Genomic DNA, 19645 nt, shown 5'->3' on the forward strand with positions numbered 1-19645 from the left:
GTACAGTATTAAAAAAAAAAAAAAAAAAAAAAAAAATTAATTTTGTCTGTTTCTTTATATTTTTTAAACGAGGGTACTAGAACATTTTAAATAAACCTGTGGGGAATTCCCTGGCGGTCCAGTGGTTAGGACTCGGCACTTTCACTGCCACAGCCTAGGTTCAGTCCCTGGTGTGGGAACTAAGATCCCACAAGCCGTGAGGCGTGGCCAAAACAATAAAAAATAAAATACACATGTGGCTTGCATTGTATTTCTTTTGGACCAGCACTGTTTTAGACTGTTTGGAAAGAAGGTTTTGTAGAGGAGGTGCATTTGGACCAAAGCCCTTCTCAAAAAAAAAAAGAAAGATTTCTGTACCAGAGCAGATGTGATGTGGAAATGATGGGTAAGATAAAGGAATGTGGAGGATATATTGGTTATAAGGCTAGACAGATATTATGTGTTATGTCTCAGCCATATTCTGAGGTCTTTTCAGGTACCTCATTTGATTCTTGGAATAATATTATGAGATAAGTACTCTTGTTGATCGTTTTACCCGTAATGAAAGGTTTAGAGAGGTTATATAACTTGCCCATAGACACACAGCTAGCAGGCAATGAAAGAAGGATTCACATTAGGCACACATTTAACCCAAAAGGTTATACTGCACAAAGATGGTGTGGCCGGGCTTCTCTGGTGGCGCAGTGGTTGAGAGTCCGCCTGCCGAAGCAGGGGATCCGGGTTCGTGCCCTGGTCCGGGAAGATCCCACATGCCGCAGAGCAGCTGGGCCCGTGAGCCATGGCTGCTGAGCCTGCGCGTCCGGAGCCTGCGCTCCGCAACGGGAGAGGTCACAGCAGTAAGAGGCCCGCATACAGCGAAGAAAAAAAAAAAAAAAAAAAGATGGTGTGGCCATCTTTGCTGTTGGTCCTGATCTCCTTCATTTCTGTAGGGTGTTTGTTTATAAGACTTAGAGGAAGGAATGGAAAGAACCCCATGCTTCATGCTAATTAATAAAAAGATTTTTCTAGATATATCTTAGTATTACATTTACATTCCTAGTTTGTATAGTTTTTAAAAGTTAACACATTAGGACTGATGATTGGAATTAAATGGTAATTCTGCAGAATATTGGTCTTTGGAGTGGAAATCTTTTTTTCTTTCAATTCAGTATTTGCTAAGTACCTGCAAAATACCTGGCACAGGGCTAGGAGAAGGGGGATTCAGAGATAACTCTGACACATTTCCTTCCTTCAAGGAGCTCGTAAGTAAGCCATTCATGTATTACATTACCTGTTGAAATATCCTGAAATAATTTTTTTTAATGATGTACTTTTACCCTTTCAGCCAGTAAAGAAGAAGAAAATCAAGCGTGAAATAAAGATTTTGGAGAATTTGCGAGGCAGTCCCAACATCATCACACTGGCAGACATTGTAAAAGACCCTGTGGTGAGTATAATAGGTGCTAGTAAGGCCCACCAGAGCTGAGGTGGTGTTTGACCCTGAGCACAACTGGCCTCTGTTTGTTCCTCCCTCTACCATTAAGTCCTGCTTTAAAAGTGCTTAATCAGTTATACCACTTAACTAGCTTGGGTCTTTCTTTCAAAGAGATCTCCACCCACAGACTATTTCTTATTCTTCTAGGCTAAGAGACTGATAGCACTGGAAACTGAAATGTGTTAATCCATTTTGCAAACTCAGGTCCGATGCCGATGGGCGATGGGCGCATTGTTGGGCTGCCTAGAGCCTGGTGAGACTTCAGCTCCATGTCTTCTGTTTGAAATCCATCCCCAATATGACCTAAGTGTGGTGATGATCAGAGTGGGGAGGGCTTATAGCAATAGAGGGTTTCCTACTACTGAGGCAAGGACTGCCAAATTCACCACGTAGTGTCCGCAAACATTGTGCCCACTAAAGCTGCCAGGGCTATTACTAATGTGTGTTTTCTTTTTCTTTCCCCTAGTCACGAACTCCCGCCTTGGTTTTTGAACACGTAAACAACACAGACTTCAAGGTATAATGTATAACCAACCATTTCAAGCTGTTGGGTTTTTAGACCACATAGAAAGTCTTTCAGGGATGTTACTGTTAGAAGAACTTCCTTCTAACTTACTTAAAAAGAGCTTTTCATCCTTATAGTGCTAATTTTTTTTTCCTTTCCTCCCTCCCTCCCTCCCTCCCTCCCCTCCTCCCTTCCTCCCTTCCTCCCTTCCTCCCTTCCTTTCGGCTGCATTGTGTCTTAGCTGTGGCACGCGGGATCTTCGTTGAGGCACACGGACTTCTCTAGTTGGTGGCGTGCGTGTTTTCTCTTTAGTTGTGGTGCACGGGTTCCAGGGCGTGTGGGCTCTCTCGTTGAGGCACGCAAGCTCAGTAGTTGCGGCATGTGGGCTTAGTTGCCCTGAGGCATGTGGGATCTTAGTTCCCTGACAGGGATCGAACCCACGTCCCCTGCATTGGAAGGCGGATTCTTTACCACTGGACTACCAGGGAAGTCCCCTTACAGTGCTAAATTTAAATATAGACATACTCTTGTACAAACAAACAGTGCTCACCTTCTATATCTTGGTATTTTGCCTTTTTATTTGTTTAGTGCTCTTTCTAATGACCAGTACTTTTATTTCTCACCATTTGACAGTTTACCATTCGTTTGACAGTTTCCGGTGATGTCATACTTAATGAAAGCAACAGCTCATGTTTAGTCAGGATCCGGCCTTAGGACATTTCTCTTTAAAATGACAAAGTTCAAGAAGAAATGTATTGTCTATATATAAAAGCAAGGACTGCTTGCTTATACCTTAGGATTCCTCAGAATCTTTGGGTTCTAGATCTTAAAAAGAGATGGATGGGGAAGGGTAGTGTAAATTCTGGTAAAGCGCAAACCTCTGCAACAGATACTCTGACTTCTGGCCAATTTCAACAATTCTCAACTCCAGCACAACAGAAGAATGTAGGCACTCTCTTGGGTTTTAATTTGTAAAGGTATTTGACTTGCCTTTGCACCAGGCCAGTATCATTAGGTATATGGGTCTTCCCTGGTGGTGCAGTGGTTAAGAATCCGCCTGCCAATGCAGGGGACACGGGTTTGAGCCCTGGTCCAGGAAGATCCCACATGCCACAGAGCAATTAAGCCTGTACGCCACAAGTACTGAGCTTGTGCTCTAGAGCCGGCAAGCCACAACTACTGAGCCCGTGTGCCACAACTACTGAAGCCCGCGTGCTTAGAGCCTGTGCTCTGCAATGAGAGAAGCCACTGCAGTGAGAAGCCCGTGCACTGCAGCAACGAGTAGCCCCTGCTTGCTGCAGCTAGAGAAAGCCCGTGCACAGCAATGAAGACCCAATACAGCCAAAAATAAATAAATACATAAATTTTTAAAAACGAAATGTTAGGTATCAATAAATGAGTGAATTCTTTTGCTGAGTGGAGGAAAAAAGGAAGAAGAATTGTTTTAGAATCAGAATGATAATTTCAAGGAAAATGTTGTCAGAGGACACCACTGACCATTTAATGATATGTACATTTTTTTAAAGTCCGAAACTCTTTAGAAACTGGAAAAGATACATGACATGTTCAGAGTTTACTTTCATGACATGTTCAGAGTTTACTTTCAAATTGGGACACTTCTATTAAATTGGCTCAGCAGATTGACAGCAATCCATCTGCATACCCACTGGTGATCTGCATTGCCTGTAACTGTAGGCCAAAGGGGAATTAATTCCCTACTAAGGAGGCTATGTGTTTGCCCACGTGTTTTATGAGAAGATCTGGAGGTAAATGAAAAACTACAAATGTATATCAGTGCGTGTTCCATATGTAATTGGTATGTTCCCAAAAGTAGATTATAGCTTCAGCAATATGAACTTAAGTAATTCTTCACTTTTATATATAGAGTTAAAGACCCAAAGTGTCTCTTTCGTTTTATATTGGAGAAGTAGAGAGTGGTGAACAGACAGATCTTAGAACAGTGGTAAATGAGCCCAGTCTTGATTTGAATTACTACAAATGAGGATGAGAAATTTCCTTCCTTTCAGTACTATTTCATGGCTCAAATGTTGCATTTGTCTTTAACAGCAATTGTACCAGACGTTAACAGACTATGATATTCGATTTTACATGTATGAGATTCTGAAGGTAAGAGAACCTTGAATACTAAATATCATTAGATCTCTCCTTTGTTAAATAATCGAAATGACCCTAGAAAAGCCAGTGGGTTAACTTTGTAAAATATGGGGTTTGGGGGTCTGTTTATATAAATTTTTAATAAATTAGTAGCATCAGAATTCTTATGCTGATGTAAAGGTTATGGAATAAGGGTCTAGTAAGAATATAATTTATAATGCTTTGAAAGCGGTATTTAGAAGAGGTGGGACTCCTTAACAAATACCTCTATCTTGCTCTTACAAAAGTTACAGTTAAATTGTCAAAACTTGTAAAAAAAAAACTCCTGGTGTAATGGCTTCTGGTGTACTTTATTTCACTTAAAATTGAACAAGTAAAACAGTAAACTTTAACTCTGCCCTCAAAGGGCCATTGTCCTAAAGATTATGTAAATCTGTGCTTAGAGATTGGTGATTTAGAATGAACTTTGATTCCTGAAGTGGGATCACCAAATATATTGCTTCCAGTAGTCAGAAGATCAGCTTTATAGATAAGAAGATTGCTAAGAGTTGGCTAGTGTCTTACTAAATGAGGATTGACATAAAGTCTGCATTTGAACCTTAGAAGTACCCTGAAGAGACTATGCCAGCAGAAATATTTGATCTTTCCATTGGCTCATGCGTTCTTGTGGCAAGCAGGACTTCCGAAAGTTAAGGATATGTTTGCCTAATCCTGGGAACCATAGGAACCCAAGTTGCCCTTCAGAAAGGACAAGAACTTGGCCAATGACATCAGCTGACTTGAGGGCCTGGATTAGCAAGCCCCAGAGGTTATGCCACTCACTAGTTTGAGATTGGACATGGTTTTCAAATTGGGTTTGATGTCATAAATCAGGAGTTGGCAAACTCCTTTACAAGGACAAATGGTAAAATTTTTGGCTTTGTGGGCCATAGGGTCTTTCTCACACTACTCACCTCTGATGTTGTAGCATGTTCCAATTAAGCATTCACAGAAACGAGCAGCAGGCCGTATTTGGCCCATGGGCCGTGGTTTGCCGACCTCTACTGCATACTCTTAGCTGCTAAAGAATTACTGTTCTTTGAATACAAGGTTTGTAGTATAGATCAGTTTTCTTCTTTTGAGGGGCTCGTGTTTGTGAAAATCATCCAGGCTTTGGGTAAGGGGGAGAAATTGGAAGTCATGTAATTGGTATACGCTTTGAGTCTTTTTAACAAAAAGGATGTTGAAACAACTGTGCAAGAACAGGATTTGAAGTTTAGAGGCCATGCATGGGTTTGCACAAGTCTCTAAAAAGTACCTGCGGAAGTGATTGTCCTTACTTTGACTCTCAGGAGTGTTGTGAGGCTAGAAGGAAAACTGTGGAGGAAAAGGTAAGGAACTTTAACTAAAAAATCACTCTTGTACAAGCTAACGCTTTCCTTTCTTACCTGTTCCTCCCACAGGCCCTGGATTATTGTCACAGCATGGGGATTATGCACAGAGATGTAAAGCCCCATAATGTCATGATTGATCATGAGCACAGAAAGGTAAAGTGGTAGATGGACAAGTCTTATTTATCAACATGATGGAGTTAACAACCGTCTTCAACATTTTATTCCTAGCATCTGTCATAGTCCGTGGTACCTGTTAGGCACTTAATAAATATTTGATGAATGAATGAATGAACAAATCAGTGTGGAATCTACAATATGACATTAATGAACTTATCTGTGAAACAGACTCACAGACACAGAGAACAAACTGTGGATGCCAAGGGGGAGGGGGGTGGGGGAAGGATGGACTGGGAGTTTCTAGAATAGATAAACAACAGGGTCCTACTCTATAACACAGGGAACTACATTCAGTATCCTGTGATAAACCCTAATGGAAAAGAATGTATGTATATCTGAATCCCTTTTCTTTACAGCAGAAGTCAACACAACATTGTCAATCAACTAGAATAAAATAAATTTTTTTAAAAAATCACAATGATTAAAACTTTATTCATTCATTCATATTCCTATCAAAAAGAAAACAGATTAGTGTAGTGGGTAAAACATTAGTTTTGGCAGGGAACCTGGTTTCTAGTCTTAAAAACTACTCTCTTGGGAAATGCCTTTCTCCTCATCTGCCTCTTTTTTTTTTTTAACCTATACAGTGGGTATACAAGTAATATTTGTCTTGCATGCCACTAGGTTATTGTGAGAATTAAGTGTATACAGTTGTGAAATGGATGAAATATTCAGAAGATGCTGCTGCTTATTAGCAAGTATCATGAGGCCCCTGAGCTCTGCAAGTACTTTTAATGAAAGCTGCAGTGTGACATTTCTGTTTTTCAAGGTGACCCAAGCCCACCTTTTATGCAGTGATGGCTCTCTGTTGTAGGCTTTGGGGATATAGGTGATTTGTTCATTCAGTTAGTATTCTTTTAAGCACACACTATGTAATAGGTATTGTTCTGGAGGCTGGGGATATATGTGTGAGACAAAAATAGATTAAAAATTCTTGTCCATAGGAGTTCACATGTGGGGGAGACTGGTAGGATAGAAAGTTAAAAGTGATGTGGAAGGGGCTTCCTGGTGGCACAGTGGTTGAGAGTCCGCCTGCCGATGCATGGGACACGGGTTCGTGCCCTGGTCCGGGAAGATCCCACATGCCGTGGAACGGCTGGGCCCGTGAGCCGTGGCCGCTGAGCCTGCGCGTCCGTAGCCTGTGCTCCGCGACGGGAGAGGCCACAACAGTGAGAGTCCCGTGTACCGCAAAAAAAAAAAAAAAGTGATGTGGAAGAAAAAATAAAACAGGAATAGGGAGTGGCAGAGGGTGTTGCAGTTTTAAACAAGGTGGTAAGGAGAAGGTTTCATTAGGAAGGTGACGTTTTGGAGAACGCTTGAAGGGAATCAACCATGCAGTCTCGGGAAGAGGATATAGCAGATGCAAACCCCTGAGACAAGAATGTGCCTGGCATGTTGGAACAGCACAGGGATAGAGCTGGGATAGAATGAACACGGGGAAGAGGGGAAGGAAAGGAGATCAGAGAGATAAATAGAACCAGATCATGCAAAACCTGGAAGATCACTGTCAGGCCTTTTCTCCGAAGACACAGGGGTTTTGCAGGATTTGAGCAGAGGGTTGGTAAGTTCTCACTTGAGTATTTAAAAGTTCACTACACATCTATTAGAACAGCTAAAATAAAAAATAGTGACAGTTCCAAATACGGACAAGGATGCAGGGTAACTCAATCTCTCATACATTGCTGATGGGAATGTCAAGTGGCATACTCATTTTGGAAAATGTCAAACTATTGTTTTATAGTTTGTCAGTTTCTTTAAAGGCTATAAACAATCCAGCAGTGACATTTATCCCAGAGAAACAAAGACTTAGGTCCACACAAAAACCTTCAGTGCATAAATGATTCATCAAACTCTGGTGTATCTATACTATGTAGTATTGTTACTGATTAGTAAGAACTGTTGATAATGTAACAGCTTGGATGGGTCTCATGCTGAGTGAAAAAAAGCAGCCTCAAAAAGTTAAACTGATGGTTCCATTTCTATAATACTCTCAAAACGATAGTTAAAAAACAGAGAGGTTACCAGGGGTTAGAAAGTGAGAGGAAGGTATAACACAAAGGACATCTGTGGTGATGTCCTTTATCTTGTGGTGTAAGCTATATGAAGCTGCACATGTGATAAAATTGTGTAGTACTATACACACTTATGCATGTAAAACTGCTGAAAAAGAAAGGTCTCTGAATTGTCAGTTTCCTGGTTTTGATATTGTACTATAGTTATGTAAGATATTGCCATCAGGGGAACTGGTGAAGGGTACACAGAACATCTCCAAATTCCTATGAATTTATAATCATTTTTAAATAAAAATACTTTTTAAAAGGATCATTCTGGTTCCTGTGTGGAGAATTGAGGGTAAAAGTGAAAGGTAGACCAGTTAAGAAAAGCAGCTCTTGCAATAAATCAGAGATTGGTGATGGCATGGACCGGAGCAATGGCAGTGGATGTGATGATATGGTCAGAATATGGTAGAGCCAACAGGATTTGTTGACAGATTAGACTTGGGGTGAAAGGGAGACAAGAGTCCAGGGTGAAAAGTTTTTGACCTGAATGACAGGATAAATGGAAGGTAACAGAGGAGGAGGAATCTGGGAGAAACAGGTTTTGCAGGGAATTATCAGAGGTTTAGTTTTGAGATGTCTGTTAGGTGATCACAGAGAGATGGCTGGTGATATGTGTGGGCTAGAGAGTATAGGTGGGAAAAGCAGAGATACTGTGTGTGAAGCCACAAGACCAGAAATGGTCATCTGGGAATACTTATTGATAAGACAGGAAGCTCAGGGACAGCTCTGGAGCACTGATATTAAGAGGTTGAAGAGAAAGTGATAAAAAAGTTATATTTTCTTTCATACCTTTTGTTATATTTCCCTTTGTTTACTAAAAGAAGACACTGAACCTAATTAACAGTGAACTTTTGGAGACAGTACTGGAGCAGTCAAGCATTACTCAGACCCTACTGCTCACACTTCAAATCATGGTCATGGTTTGCACACAAAGGGCAAATAAGGTTGCCTTTTTTTTTTTTTTTTTTAATTGGAGTATAGTTGCTAAGGTTGCCTCTTGTCCTTGCTACTACTGTTTCCACCTTCAGGATACATTTTGGTAAGAGCTGTTTTGTGTGGCTTTTCTCTTACTGCATTCACTCAGTAAATGTTTTTAGGTTTTCTCCTGTGTACTGGGCATTACACTGAATTCTAAACATTAGCAAAGGTGAATAAAACAGTCCCTACCCTCAAGGATCTTACCGTCCCTATTTTTTTTTAAAACATTTTCTTCTTTACTCAATTTTTTTCTTTAATAAATTTATTTATTTATTTTTCTCTGCGTTGGGTCTTTGTTGTTACACGCAGCCTTCCTCTAATTGTGGCAAGCGGGGGCTACTCTTCATTGTGGTGTGTGGGCTTCACATTGCGGTGACCTCTCTTGTTGCAGAGCACGGGCTCTAGGCACGTGGGCTTCAGTAGTTGTGGCATGCGGGCTCAGTAGTTGTGGCTTGAGGGCTCTAGAGTGCAGGCACAGTACTTGTGGCACACGGGCTTAGTTGCTCTGCGGCATGTGGGATCTTCCCAGGCCAGGGATCAAACCCATGTCCCCTGCATTGGCAGGCAGATTCTTAACCACTGTGCCACCAGGGAAGTCCCCAGTCCATCTTTTTTTAAAAGGTAGCAAACAAATATTCAGTAAAGAGCTGTAGCTTCTATTAAAGAAATTTTAAGGTTGGTTGGGTAGGGGGGCATATCAAAGACAATAGTTGCTTCTATTTGCATAATTAGAAAAGACTTCATTAAAGGAGCTAACTTAAGTAACTCAAAAGATGAGATGTTCACCACAGTAGGAGTCTATATTGAATAGTGGAGACATTCTAGTCAGATGAGCAGTTTAAGAAATTTGCAAGCAGCCACATAGCACAGGGAGATCAGCTCAGTGCTTTGTGACCACCTAGAGGAATGGCAGAGAGGGAGACACAAGAGGGAAGAGATATGGGGACATATGTATATGTATAACTGATTCACTTTGTTATAAAGCAGAAACTAACACACCATTGTAAAGCAATTATACTCCAATAAAGATGTTTTTTAAAAAATCACTAAAAAAAAAATTTGCAAAAGCACAGAATGAGATTGTATTTTTCAGGAACTGTAAGTCTCACTAGAGCAAAGGAATTAGATCCTGGAGAGAACCCTGTATGTCAAGCTAAGAAGTTTTATTTTCATCCTAAATGCAATAGGTGGTCACTGAAGGGGTTTCAATAGAGAGTGACATGGCTGTTATTTTTAAAAAGATTACTCTAGGGAATTCCCTGGTGGTCCAGTGGTTAGGACTCTGAGCTCTTGCTGCCAAGGGCCCGGGTTTAATCCCTGGTCAGGGAACTAAAATCCCACAAGCTGCACAGCGCAGCCAAATAAAAAGAGTACTTCTAATGGCAGTGTGAGGGGTAACTTAAAAGATAAAGTCGCTCATTATTTATTATCTTTTTATTTCAGCTACGGCTAATAGACTGGGGTTTGGCTGAGTTTTACCATCCTGGCCAAGAATATAACGTCCGAGTTGCTTCCCGATATTTCAAAGGTCCTGAGCTACTTGTAGACTATCAGGTGAGAAGAGGAGGGCAGATAAAATTTTGGTCCTTGTGTTTATTTTGCACATAATTTGCAAAAAATGTCATTTTGCACTTTTGAGTAGGCCATTTATGCACATCCATGGCTGTCCCTTTTATATGAATGTAAAATATGAATCACTTCAGTTCATCTGCCACAACTTATGTTTGTGTTGTCATAATGTCAGTAGAATATGAATAGATCTGCGTTTGATCCTAACTGAAGAGAAAGACACTTTTTCTAATCAGAAATTACACAGCTAGTTTGAGAATTGTAAGCTAGATTTAACCAACCTTAAAAGTAAACTGAAAAAAATGTTCCCTTCTTAAATTATATCTAGATATAAAGACCTTCCCTCTACCAAAAAAGAAAAGAAAGCACTCTTCTCACGGAAACAAAATCCTTGGGAATACCTTTCCTGCCCCAGTCCTCCCAGGTGTTATCAGATACCTTAAAAAATTCAGACTCTGTCCTAGAAATTCCTTTTCTGGGGTCTTGAGGATATAACCCTGAGTTCAAAAAACATTTTATACATAAAAATATTCTTTACAACATTATTTATAATGGTGAAAAACAGAACACTATCCTGTTGTAGGAGAAGTTAAAGATTAAATTCTGAAGCATTCATGCAATAAAAAAATGATACACGTTAGAAGGTTTCCATAGGCTGACAATTGGGTTGTTCTTATGTAAGTGAAGAAAGTAATTCAAAATAGTATGTACAGATTTAAAATGAGAGGGTGGGGGAGCATGGGTGGGAATGCATAGAAGAAAAACATGTTTTTGGTATTTGGACTTTAAGTCAGTGGAGTGGTTTGTTTTTAATAAAAAGCTTTTCTAAAAAAATTTGAAGTGACAGGATTCACTCTTGTCATTTCGTGTGTGATGACGACATTTTCTTTAATGCAGATGTATGATTATAGTTTGGATATGTGGAGCTTGGGTTGTATGCTGGCAAGTATGATCTTCCGGAAGGAGCCATTTTTCCATGGACATGACAATTATGATCAGGTGATATATGTTGTTCCTATTAGGAAATTTACTGGTCTTACCAAGTGACGGCCAGATCTGCTTACCCATTAGAAACTGCAGTGGATCTTGCTAAAATACAGATGCCTGGCCCCCCCCACCTGAGAGCTATTAAATTAATAAGTTAGAATCTGAGAGTGGAACCCTAGAATAATTTTCAAATATTCGCTTGTCAGCCAACCTGACATTGATCCTCAGATTGGTGTCTTGGGAACTATTGGTTTAGCTTTTGAAATTAGAGTTTTTCCTTTGCATTGCTTGTTTAATTGTGAGATATACTTGTATATACATGTTTTAGGAAATATTTTACAATTCAAAGAATAATAGTTTAAAATATAGGATATTACCTTAGAATCTCCTAATGTGAGCTTTTATTAGGGTTAGGAATGTTTTCTCCAACATGTTGGTTTATATGTGGTATTTCTGTGATCCTTTTGTCTCGTCATACAGATTGAGTCGATGTATGTCAGTAGAAATATAGATGGTATTTTTTATACTAGCTGCACTTCCCCTTGTAGATCAAGGGGCCATTTCATTCAAGGGAACCTGGAATGATTCTAGGGCCTTGTGGAAGGTACTGTTGCCTTGTTTGAGCACAGTGACTTTTTTTTTAAATTAAACTTTATTTTGAGGTAATGTAAATTCATGTGAAGTTGTAAGAATTAATACACAGAAATATGGTGTGCCTTTTATCCAGTTTCCCCCTAACATAACTTTTTGCAAAACTATGTACAGTATCACAACCAGGATGTTGATATCAATATAACCAAGGTACAGAACATCTCTGTCACCTCAAGGATCCTTCATTTGCCCTTTTATAGTCGCACCAAGTTCCCCTCCCTCTCTTTCATGCTTCTCTGTTGTAATCTCCATTTCTGCAATTTTATCATTTCGAGAATCTTATATACATATGATGACCATTTTTCATATGAGTCGAAGAATACCATGTGAATTCGGTTAAAATCAGCAACTCTTTATCAGGTGCCATGCAGAATTGAGGAATATAGACAAAAAGAAAGAATAGCCCCTCATCTCAAAAGTCCTTCATAGTCTGTCTAGCAAGGGAACCAAACATATAAGAAAGTAAGTTACAGTAGTAAATGTCAGAGTAGAAGTGTAGACAAGATACAAAAGACAGTTGTAATGGGAATGAGTGGTCTGAGTATATGGGGTTGGGGGGGAGCTTCCCAAAGGAAGTAACATCTTCAGCTGGGTTGTAAGGGGGAAAAAAATAAGACTTCACCAGAAGGAAGGAAGCAGGTTATAAAGTGGTTTGCTTTTTCTGTTTGATACATTCACATCAGTAATAATTTAGGGAACGTTATGTGGAAATCCATTCATGTTGTGCAAAAAAATTTGAAGTAAATTGGTTGTAACATTCATACCTGTAGCCATGATGATCCGTTCTGTTAATTCAGTCATGGTTAATTGTTGATTTAATCATGTAATATGCTTTTGGTGTGGGTTTTGTCTTCTTCAATCCTAGTTGGTGAGGATAGCCAAGGTTCTGGGGACAGAAGATTTATATGACTATATTGACAAATACAACATTGAATTAGATCCACGTTTTAACGATATCTTGGGCAGGTAAGTCACAAAATAAAATCTGTGCATCTGTGCCTTAAGCAGTTTGGGTGTAAACTGGTACTTTGGATCCCCAGAATAGTTATGTTCTCTTTGCCAACACTGCTGAGGTATCTCTGGTCCACTGCTACAGAATGCTGCATAGGCAGGCCTGTGATAAAAGCATTGGATTGAATGGCCATTTCCCCAGATTCACTTACAGGATTCTGAGTGTGGAGGTTGTAGTCAGAAGATTCCTGACTATGTAGAGTCTAGTAGAAGGGTTACAGTTGAGTCAGAAATCAAAATCTCCTGGTTCAACTTGCTTCTCTAAATGACAGAATTGTCTCTAAGAGAAAGAAATAGTCATAGAATAAGTACATGCTTCAAGACTGATGTGCAGACAACAGACTCTAAAAACAGTGACTAGACACAACACTAACTCATTCACCACTTAACAGGAAGAGGTGGACTTTCTTGATACAAAGGCTTTTCCTGGCCAAGTGGCAGAGATGCCAGGAAAGGGAGTGTGGGGGATGGGGAGGGAGGCCTGGTTAGCCCAGCCACCTGGCCCTCCTTGCTGTGCAGGAGCATTCAGTCCTGTAAAGTAACCTGAATTATGTTTCATAAAATTGTGGGGACCCAGATTTCTCTTTTCTGCAACACTGCTATTTCCAGTCTCTCCAATTAGCTTTGTTGTCTCTGCAGTGGCAGAGCGGTATAAGACTAGTCTCTTGAGTTTTTATTTCTCTTGTGATTGGCTGGAATCCTAGCCACTAAGGAAAATGTAGGAGTGAAATGTTGGGCTTCTCTGCCCCTTGGTCCATTTCTCATTCCCCCTTTTGGCTCTGCAGACATTCCCGTAAGCGATGGGAACGCTTTGTCCACAGTGAAAACCAGCACCTTGTCAGCCCTGAGGCCTTGGATTTCCTGGACAAGCTGCTGCGGTACGACCACCAGTCACGGCTCACCGCAAGAGAGGCCATGGAGCACCCCTATTTCTGTGAGTCCAGCTGTTCAGTCCACAGAGCCTGTGCAGGCCTGCCCAGTAGATTGTACCAGGCAGGGGAGAATATATGCTGTGAAGAAAGCCCTGGGCCCAGAGCCCTACAGAACAGAATTGGAATTCCAACCTCCTGTACTTAGCTTGCTGCAAGGTTACTTCACCCACAGTGAGCCTTGGTTTCTTCAGTGGGGACCATGATTGTTGAGAGGATTCTTATCTAACAGAGTACCTGACTTATGATCACTCCTAAATAAATTGCTTTTCTTACTGTGTGGGTGACACTTCTCAGTGGCTAGTCTGGAGTGGTTGGATTAGAACATACAGCCCTATATCTGTCCCGTCTCTTGTTAATCATTTGTTGGAGAGAGCCAAAAAGGCTTGAAAACCTTATTGTATGAACACCTTGACCTAGGTTTGTGAGTATAGCTAACTGTTGTCATGAGTGAAAATGCCACTTAGCTGCACCCCATCCTCACTGTGTTGGGTTGTTCCCTGGGGAGTGGTTGGGTGGTATTTTAGTGAATCAATTACACTCTTGCTCAGTCTCCTGTACCTAAAGCAGACTGAAAGGCTGATGGAGATGTAGAGTGAAGTCTGTGGTCATAGCACTAATTTGCACAAGGCTGTAGTTTTGGCCTGTTTGGCACCAAGCTGTAAACCGCAGTAAAACCAATTCACTCTGATAATATATTTCTGTTTGGGTAAGGGTAAATTGTATTATGTCATCAAATTCTAACAGGATTGGTTTTGTTTTAAATTAGCTCTACTATGGATAATTACCTCCTTTTCCTACTATTTAGTTTAGTAGTTGGCCTTTACCACAGTTTGACAGGAAAGATAGTTTTATTTTGTATTACTTGTTCAATTCATAGTGAAGGCAGTTGACACCTTAATTCTATTACTAAGGGAATAATATGGAATACAAATAAAATGTAAAGAATGAGGATGACAGCTTTAAGGCCCCAGCCCATTAGTTTAATCCTTCAAGCATAATAGAATCTAACCTTTTTGTCTCTTTTCTAGACACTGTTGTGAAGGACCAGGCTCGAATGGGCTCATCTAGCATGCCAGGGGGCAGTACGCCTGTCAGCAGCGCCAATATGATGTCAGGTCAGTTCATTGGTAAATTTATTTTTTTAAGAAAAGATAGAAGTCAGTTATCATTCTTAATTTTGCTCCCTCTTTGTGACCTGATTTCTGTGGCCCTCCCTCTTCTCTATAATGATTACCTTATTGACATACTGACCTGTATGGCTCTCCCCACCAGGTTTCAGGATGCTTTTGAAACCTGGTATACCTTAATGGCCCTGCCTTGAGTAAGAGTATCAACAGTCTCTTCTAGGCCAGAATCACAAAAATTATTTGGGACTTGAAAGTCTCAACAAGCCATGAGGAGTAAAGAGATCCTTTCATCTCACAGGTTAGAGTGACAGTAGGTGATGCTGTCCTCAGGAACAAGATTAAGAAAATGAGGGAGAGTAGAGATGGGGTTTGTACATGGGTATATATGCGTATAAGAATGGTTCTCGGGCTTCCCTGGTGGCGCAGTGGCTAAGAATCTGCCTGCCAATGCAGAGGACATGGGTTCAAGCCCTGGTCCAGGAAGATCCCACATGCTGTAGAGCAACTAAGCCCGTGTGCCACAACTACTGAGCCTGCACTCTAGAGCCCGCGAGCCACAACTACTGAAGCCTGTGCGCCTAGAGTCCGTGCTTCGCAACAAGAGAAGCCATTGCAACGAGAAGCCCGCGCACCGCAACGAAGAGTAGCCTCCACTTGCTGCAACTAGAGAAAAGGCCGCGCGCAGCAACAAAGACCCAACACAGCCAAAAATAAAATAAATTAATTTAAAAAAGAATGGTTCTCTGAGTTTTTCCAGAGCAACTACAGTGTACCTAGTAAATTATAATGGTTTATATGAAATTATCTTTAATGTTGTTGAGTCATTATGATTTAGAGTGAGTTTTTACCCAGAAGAAACGACAGTTACCGAAAAGAAGCCATAGGCCTGTCCCCTAAGAATTATATATGTAGGCAGCGTCCACATGGATATACTCGTGATCGTGAGGGTACTTAGACACCCTCAAAGAATTGCTGTTACCTGAATTCTTTTTTTAAAGAACTAGCTGCCTTCTAGAGTTTATCCTCTGGGTGTATCATGCCAACGTGCAAAATGATATATGTCCAAGGTTACTCATTCTAGCCTTATCTGTAATCAAAGAACATTAAAAACAGCTCCGTGTAGAGTAGGGAACTGATAAAATGAATTACAGGGCATCCATTCAGTGGAATGCTATATGGCTAGAGAAAAGAATGAGTGTTTCGTGTTCTTGTCTAGTTTCAACTCCAAAGTAGTAATGTGAAATGAACAAAGCAAGATCAGGACCATGTCCAAGACCAGGAATGGGCAAGAATATATAATCACATTCTTATATGTGATTCTTATATGCATATTTTTATAAAATTATATTTAAGTATATGCATAAAATATTTCTGGAAGGATACACCCCAAAAGTGGTGCCGTAAGTTGGCCAAGTGACAGGGCAAGGGAGAGTTCTCACTGTATACTCTTTTCAGCTATTTTTAAGGCATGTAACTGTATTAGCTATTCAGAAAATATACAACATTTTGAAAATGTGAAGAACTAGCTGATTGAGGGCAGTCTAACAGGTAATCTGATCATGGGTGGAAGAAACTAAATGGAAGTAAATCCTAAAACACTATTTCAGCTTACAGATGAGAAATGATCCTTTCTGCACTGAAAATGCTGGCTAACAAGGGAATGTGGTCATGAGCATGAACTTTGACTCCAGCCTTCTACTGTTCAGTTCACAGTGACTAGCCACATGTGGCTATTTATATTAACTGAAATCAAATAAAATTTTAAAATCAGTTGCTTAGCTACACTAGCCACATTGCAAGTGCTCAGTAGTCACATATGGCTAGTGGCCATCACGTTAGTACAGATTACAGGGCATAAAGTTTGGTTGGACATGCTGCCCTAGACAGGCTTGGGTTGGAATCCAAGCATAGATGCCACTTGCTAGCCATGCACCTTGGACAAACCGCTTAAACTCTCCAAACTTAGATTTCTTTACCTGTCTACTAAATTTATTGGAGCTTGTCATTTTAATTTGTGAAGATTTAATTTGAAATTAGATTTACTTTGTAAAAGTCTAAGGAGAGGCCTTTAATAAAATGAGAATTTGTGTCACTTTTGCGATAGGTGCTCTGAAAAACTGGTGACTAAAATTTCCATGGTGTCTCTAGCTCACTGTCAGCTGTTGTCTTTCAGGGATTTCTTCAGTGCCAACCCCTTCACCCCTTGGACCTCTGGCAGGCTCACCAGTGATTGCTGCTGCCAACCCCCTCGGGATGCCTGTTCCAGCTGCCGCTGGCGCTCAGCAGTAATGGCCCCTTCTGTCTCCTGATGCCTGAGCAGAGGTTGGGGAGTCCACTTACTCCCTTGATGCAGCTTGCGCCTGGCGGGGAGGGGTGAAATACTTCAGAAGCACCGTGTCTGAACCGTTGCTTGTGGATTTATAGTAGTTCAGTCATAAAAAAAAAAAAAAATTATAATAGGCTGATTTTCTTTTTTTTCTTTCTTTTTTTTTTTTTACTCGAACTTTTCATAACTCAGGGGATTCCCTGAAAAATTATCTGCAGGTGGAATATTTCACGGACAAATTTTTTTCTCCCCTTCCAAATTCAGTTCCTCGTCACTAAAGAACAAAGATAAACCAGCCTCAATTCTGGCTGCTGCGTTTGGGTGGAGATTTCTTCCCATGCCCACCATTGCTCCCCTACCATCCCACACTTTGAGGGGTTTGTATTTCATGCTCTCCTCCAGAGATTACAAAAATGTAGCTTCTTGAAGGGAGGTGGGAAGGAAGGAGGAAGGAAGGACCCAACCTATAAGAGCAGTGTACCGCTAGTCACTTATATCACTTTACTCCAGAAGTGCTTCAGTGGGGTTATACTGGTGAGTCTAGTGGAAATACGTCTTAGTTACACTGAGATGCTGAAAATCTACCCAAAGTGCAGACAGGTCCTGAAAACGTCTGTTCAGTATGAATCATGTCTTACTGACCTAACCTAAATCCAACTCACTTATAATTTAGTTTCAGTTCAGTTTAAAACTTTAATACAGTCCCTCCCAGGCTCCTTAACCTTGGTCCTCTTCCCCTTTCATCTCCCAACATGCTCTATAGCTGGTAGGAGGGGGAAGGCAAAGTCTTTTTCAGTTTTCTTTGACTTGGCCCTTTTGAATTCAGTTAGTTACTGGGTATAATTATTGCTTTTTACAAAAGAAAAAAACATTGTCTATGTTGGTTTCATGCTAGTAACTCTTGAAGAGCTAGTGAGAGATGTGGCCACTGCATTTTATTTTAAGCTTTCTACTTTTTCCTCCTACCTTCCCCTTCCCTCACATGCCATCCATTGAGAAGACCTGCCCCTCAGTCTTGTAAATGTACCTGAGAGGTAGGAGCAGAGCCACTATCTCCAGTGAAACTGAAATGGTAGACCTGTAATTGTGGGAAAACTAAACTCTCTTGTTACAGCCCTGCCACCCCTTGCTGTGTGTATATATATAATACTTTGTCCTTCATATGTGAAAGATCCAGTGTTGGAATTCTTTGGTGTAAATAAACGTTTGGTTTTATTTATCAAGGTTAGATTTAAGTTCCCTGTGTAAAGGTCTCGCTGGGTGGGTGGCTCACGTTCACATCTGAGGGGCCTGCAGCCCTGTACCGTGGAGGCTTCCCAAGGCCCCCATTTTTATACAACCCTCGTTCAACCCATGGTACCGGGCAGGCAGAGAGGCCTTAAAAAAGCTCCACAAGCCAAAGCGTCTCTGGGGATTAAGGATCCTTTGCCATAAATTCATTTTGTGTCTCAGCAGTGCAGGGATTGGGGATGGGAAAAGTCGCCAGTTTTTGTGTGTTTGTGTGTGTAAAGTGGATTTTCCACTGTAATCCAGCCACCTAAGTTTATCAGGTGCTTCACTGAGGAAGCCTAGTTTTTTAAGCACAATAGCAAAACCATCAGCTCTGTATTTTCTCCTGTTGCTTCATTACCGTAGCTGCTTGTGGGGACTAGGAAAAATTCTTCCAACATATTTTAAGGCCTGAAGTCTTAGTTCCCCATTCTCCTACCTTTATAGATTCACAAGTCTTTCTCACCTGGGCATCATAGATAAACAATTGTTTGAGGAGTTGAATTTAATGAACTTATCTAACTTTGTAACCCATCTTAGCTCTAGTAACTTTATCAAAGGTGGTGGCTTTAGTGAATATAATGGTAAACTTTAGAGGAAGCTAAAGCCTCCTTTTATAGTGCTTCTCAACCATAGGGAAAACATTCTATGTGGCAGGGTGATCTTCTTCTTCGTGGCCACTTACAGTGGATATTTATTGTTCTCGACCCTTTTATGCCCTAGAATGCTGTGGGGGTTACCATGTTGAATTTGTGCAGAACCTCAAAGCACCAGATGTGCCAGAGATGCAGTTTGAGATTACGTTTGCACTGGATTGTGATTTGAACAGGACACTTATGACTGATGAATTATTTCTTTTGAGGTGGGGAGGAGGGCTGTAAATCAAGACTTCACATCCCACCCTTGTAGCTCAGAGAACCTAGGTGTAGCTGAGGCTGATGTGGGGAGCTGCAAACAGCTGGACCTCCTAACATGCATCAGACCTTGCAAGAAACGTAAGGTGAATGCAGAGGACTCTGAAATGCCACCCAAGAGCCTTTTAAAAGAAATAGAAGTATTTAAAATGCTACTTAAAAAGTCACTGCAGAAGC

The 19645-nt window shown here is 40.8% G+C and overlaps 1 protein-coding gene across 2 annotated transcripts in view; it reads left to right on the plus strand.

Annotated features, from left to right (window-relative positions):
• Window positions 1-19645, plus strand: part of CSNK2A1 (casein kinase 2 alpha 1) — a 55753-nt gene extending 36108 nt beyond the window's left edge. For both annotated transcript variants that reach the window (XM_024742942.1, XM_024742943.1), the window contains 10 exons: window positions 1325-1426; window positions 1941-1991; window positions 4047-4106; window positions 5537-5620; window positions 10126-10236; window positions 11149-11250; window positions 12755-12855; window positions 13686-13834; window positions 14861-14947; window positions 17133-19645. In XM_024742942.1, coding sequence (XP_024598710.1) covers window positions 1325-1426; window positions 1941-1991; window positions 4047-4106; window positions 5537-5620; window positions 10126-10236; window positions 11149-11250; window positions 12755-12855; window positions 13686-13834; window positions 14861-14947; window positions 17133-17248 — 963 coding nt within the window. In that variant the 3' untranslated portion in view covers window positions 17249-19645. The remainder of the gene's footprint in view (window positions 1-1324; window positions 1427-1940; window positions 1992-4046; window positions 4107-5536; window positions 5621-10125; window positions 10237-11148; window positions 11251-12754; window positions 12856-13685; window positions 13835-14860; window positions 14948-17132) is intronic.

The sequence above is a fragment of the Neophocaena asiaeorientalis genome, unplaced genomic scaffold, assembly GCF_003031525.2.
Source record: "Neophocaena asiaeorientalis asiaeorientalis breed wild unplaced genomic scaffold, Neophocaena_asiaeorientalis_V1.1 scaffold82, whole genome shotgun sequence".
NCBI lineage: Eukaryota > Metazoa > Chordata > Mammalia > Artiodactyla > Phocoenidae > Neophocaena > Neophocaena asiaeorientalis.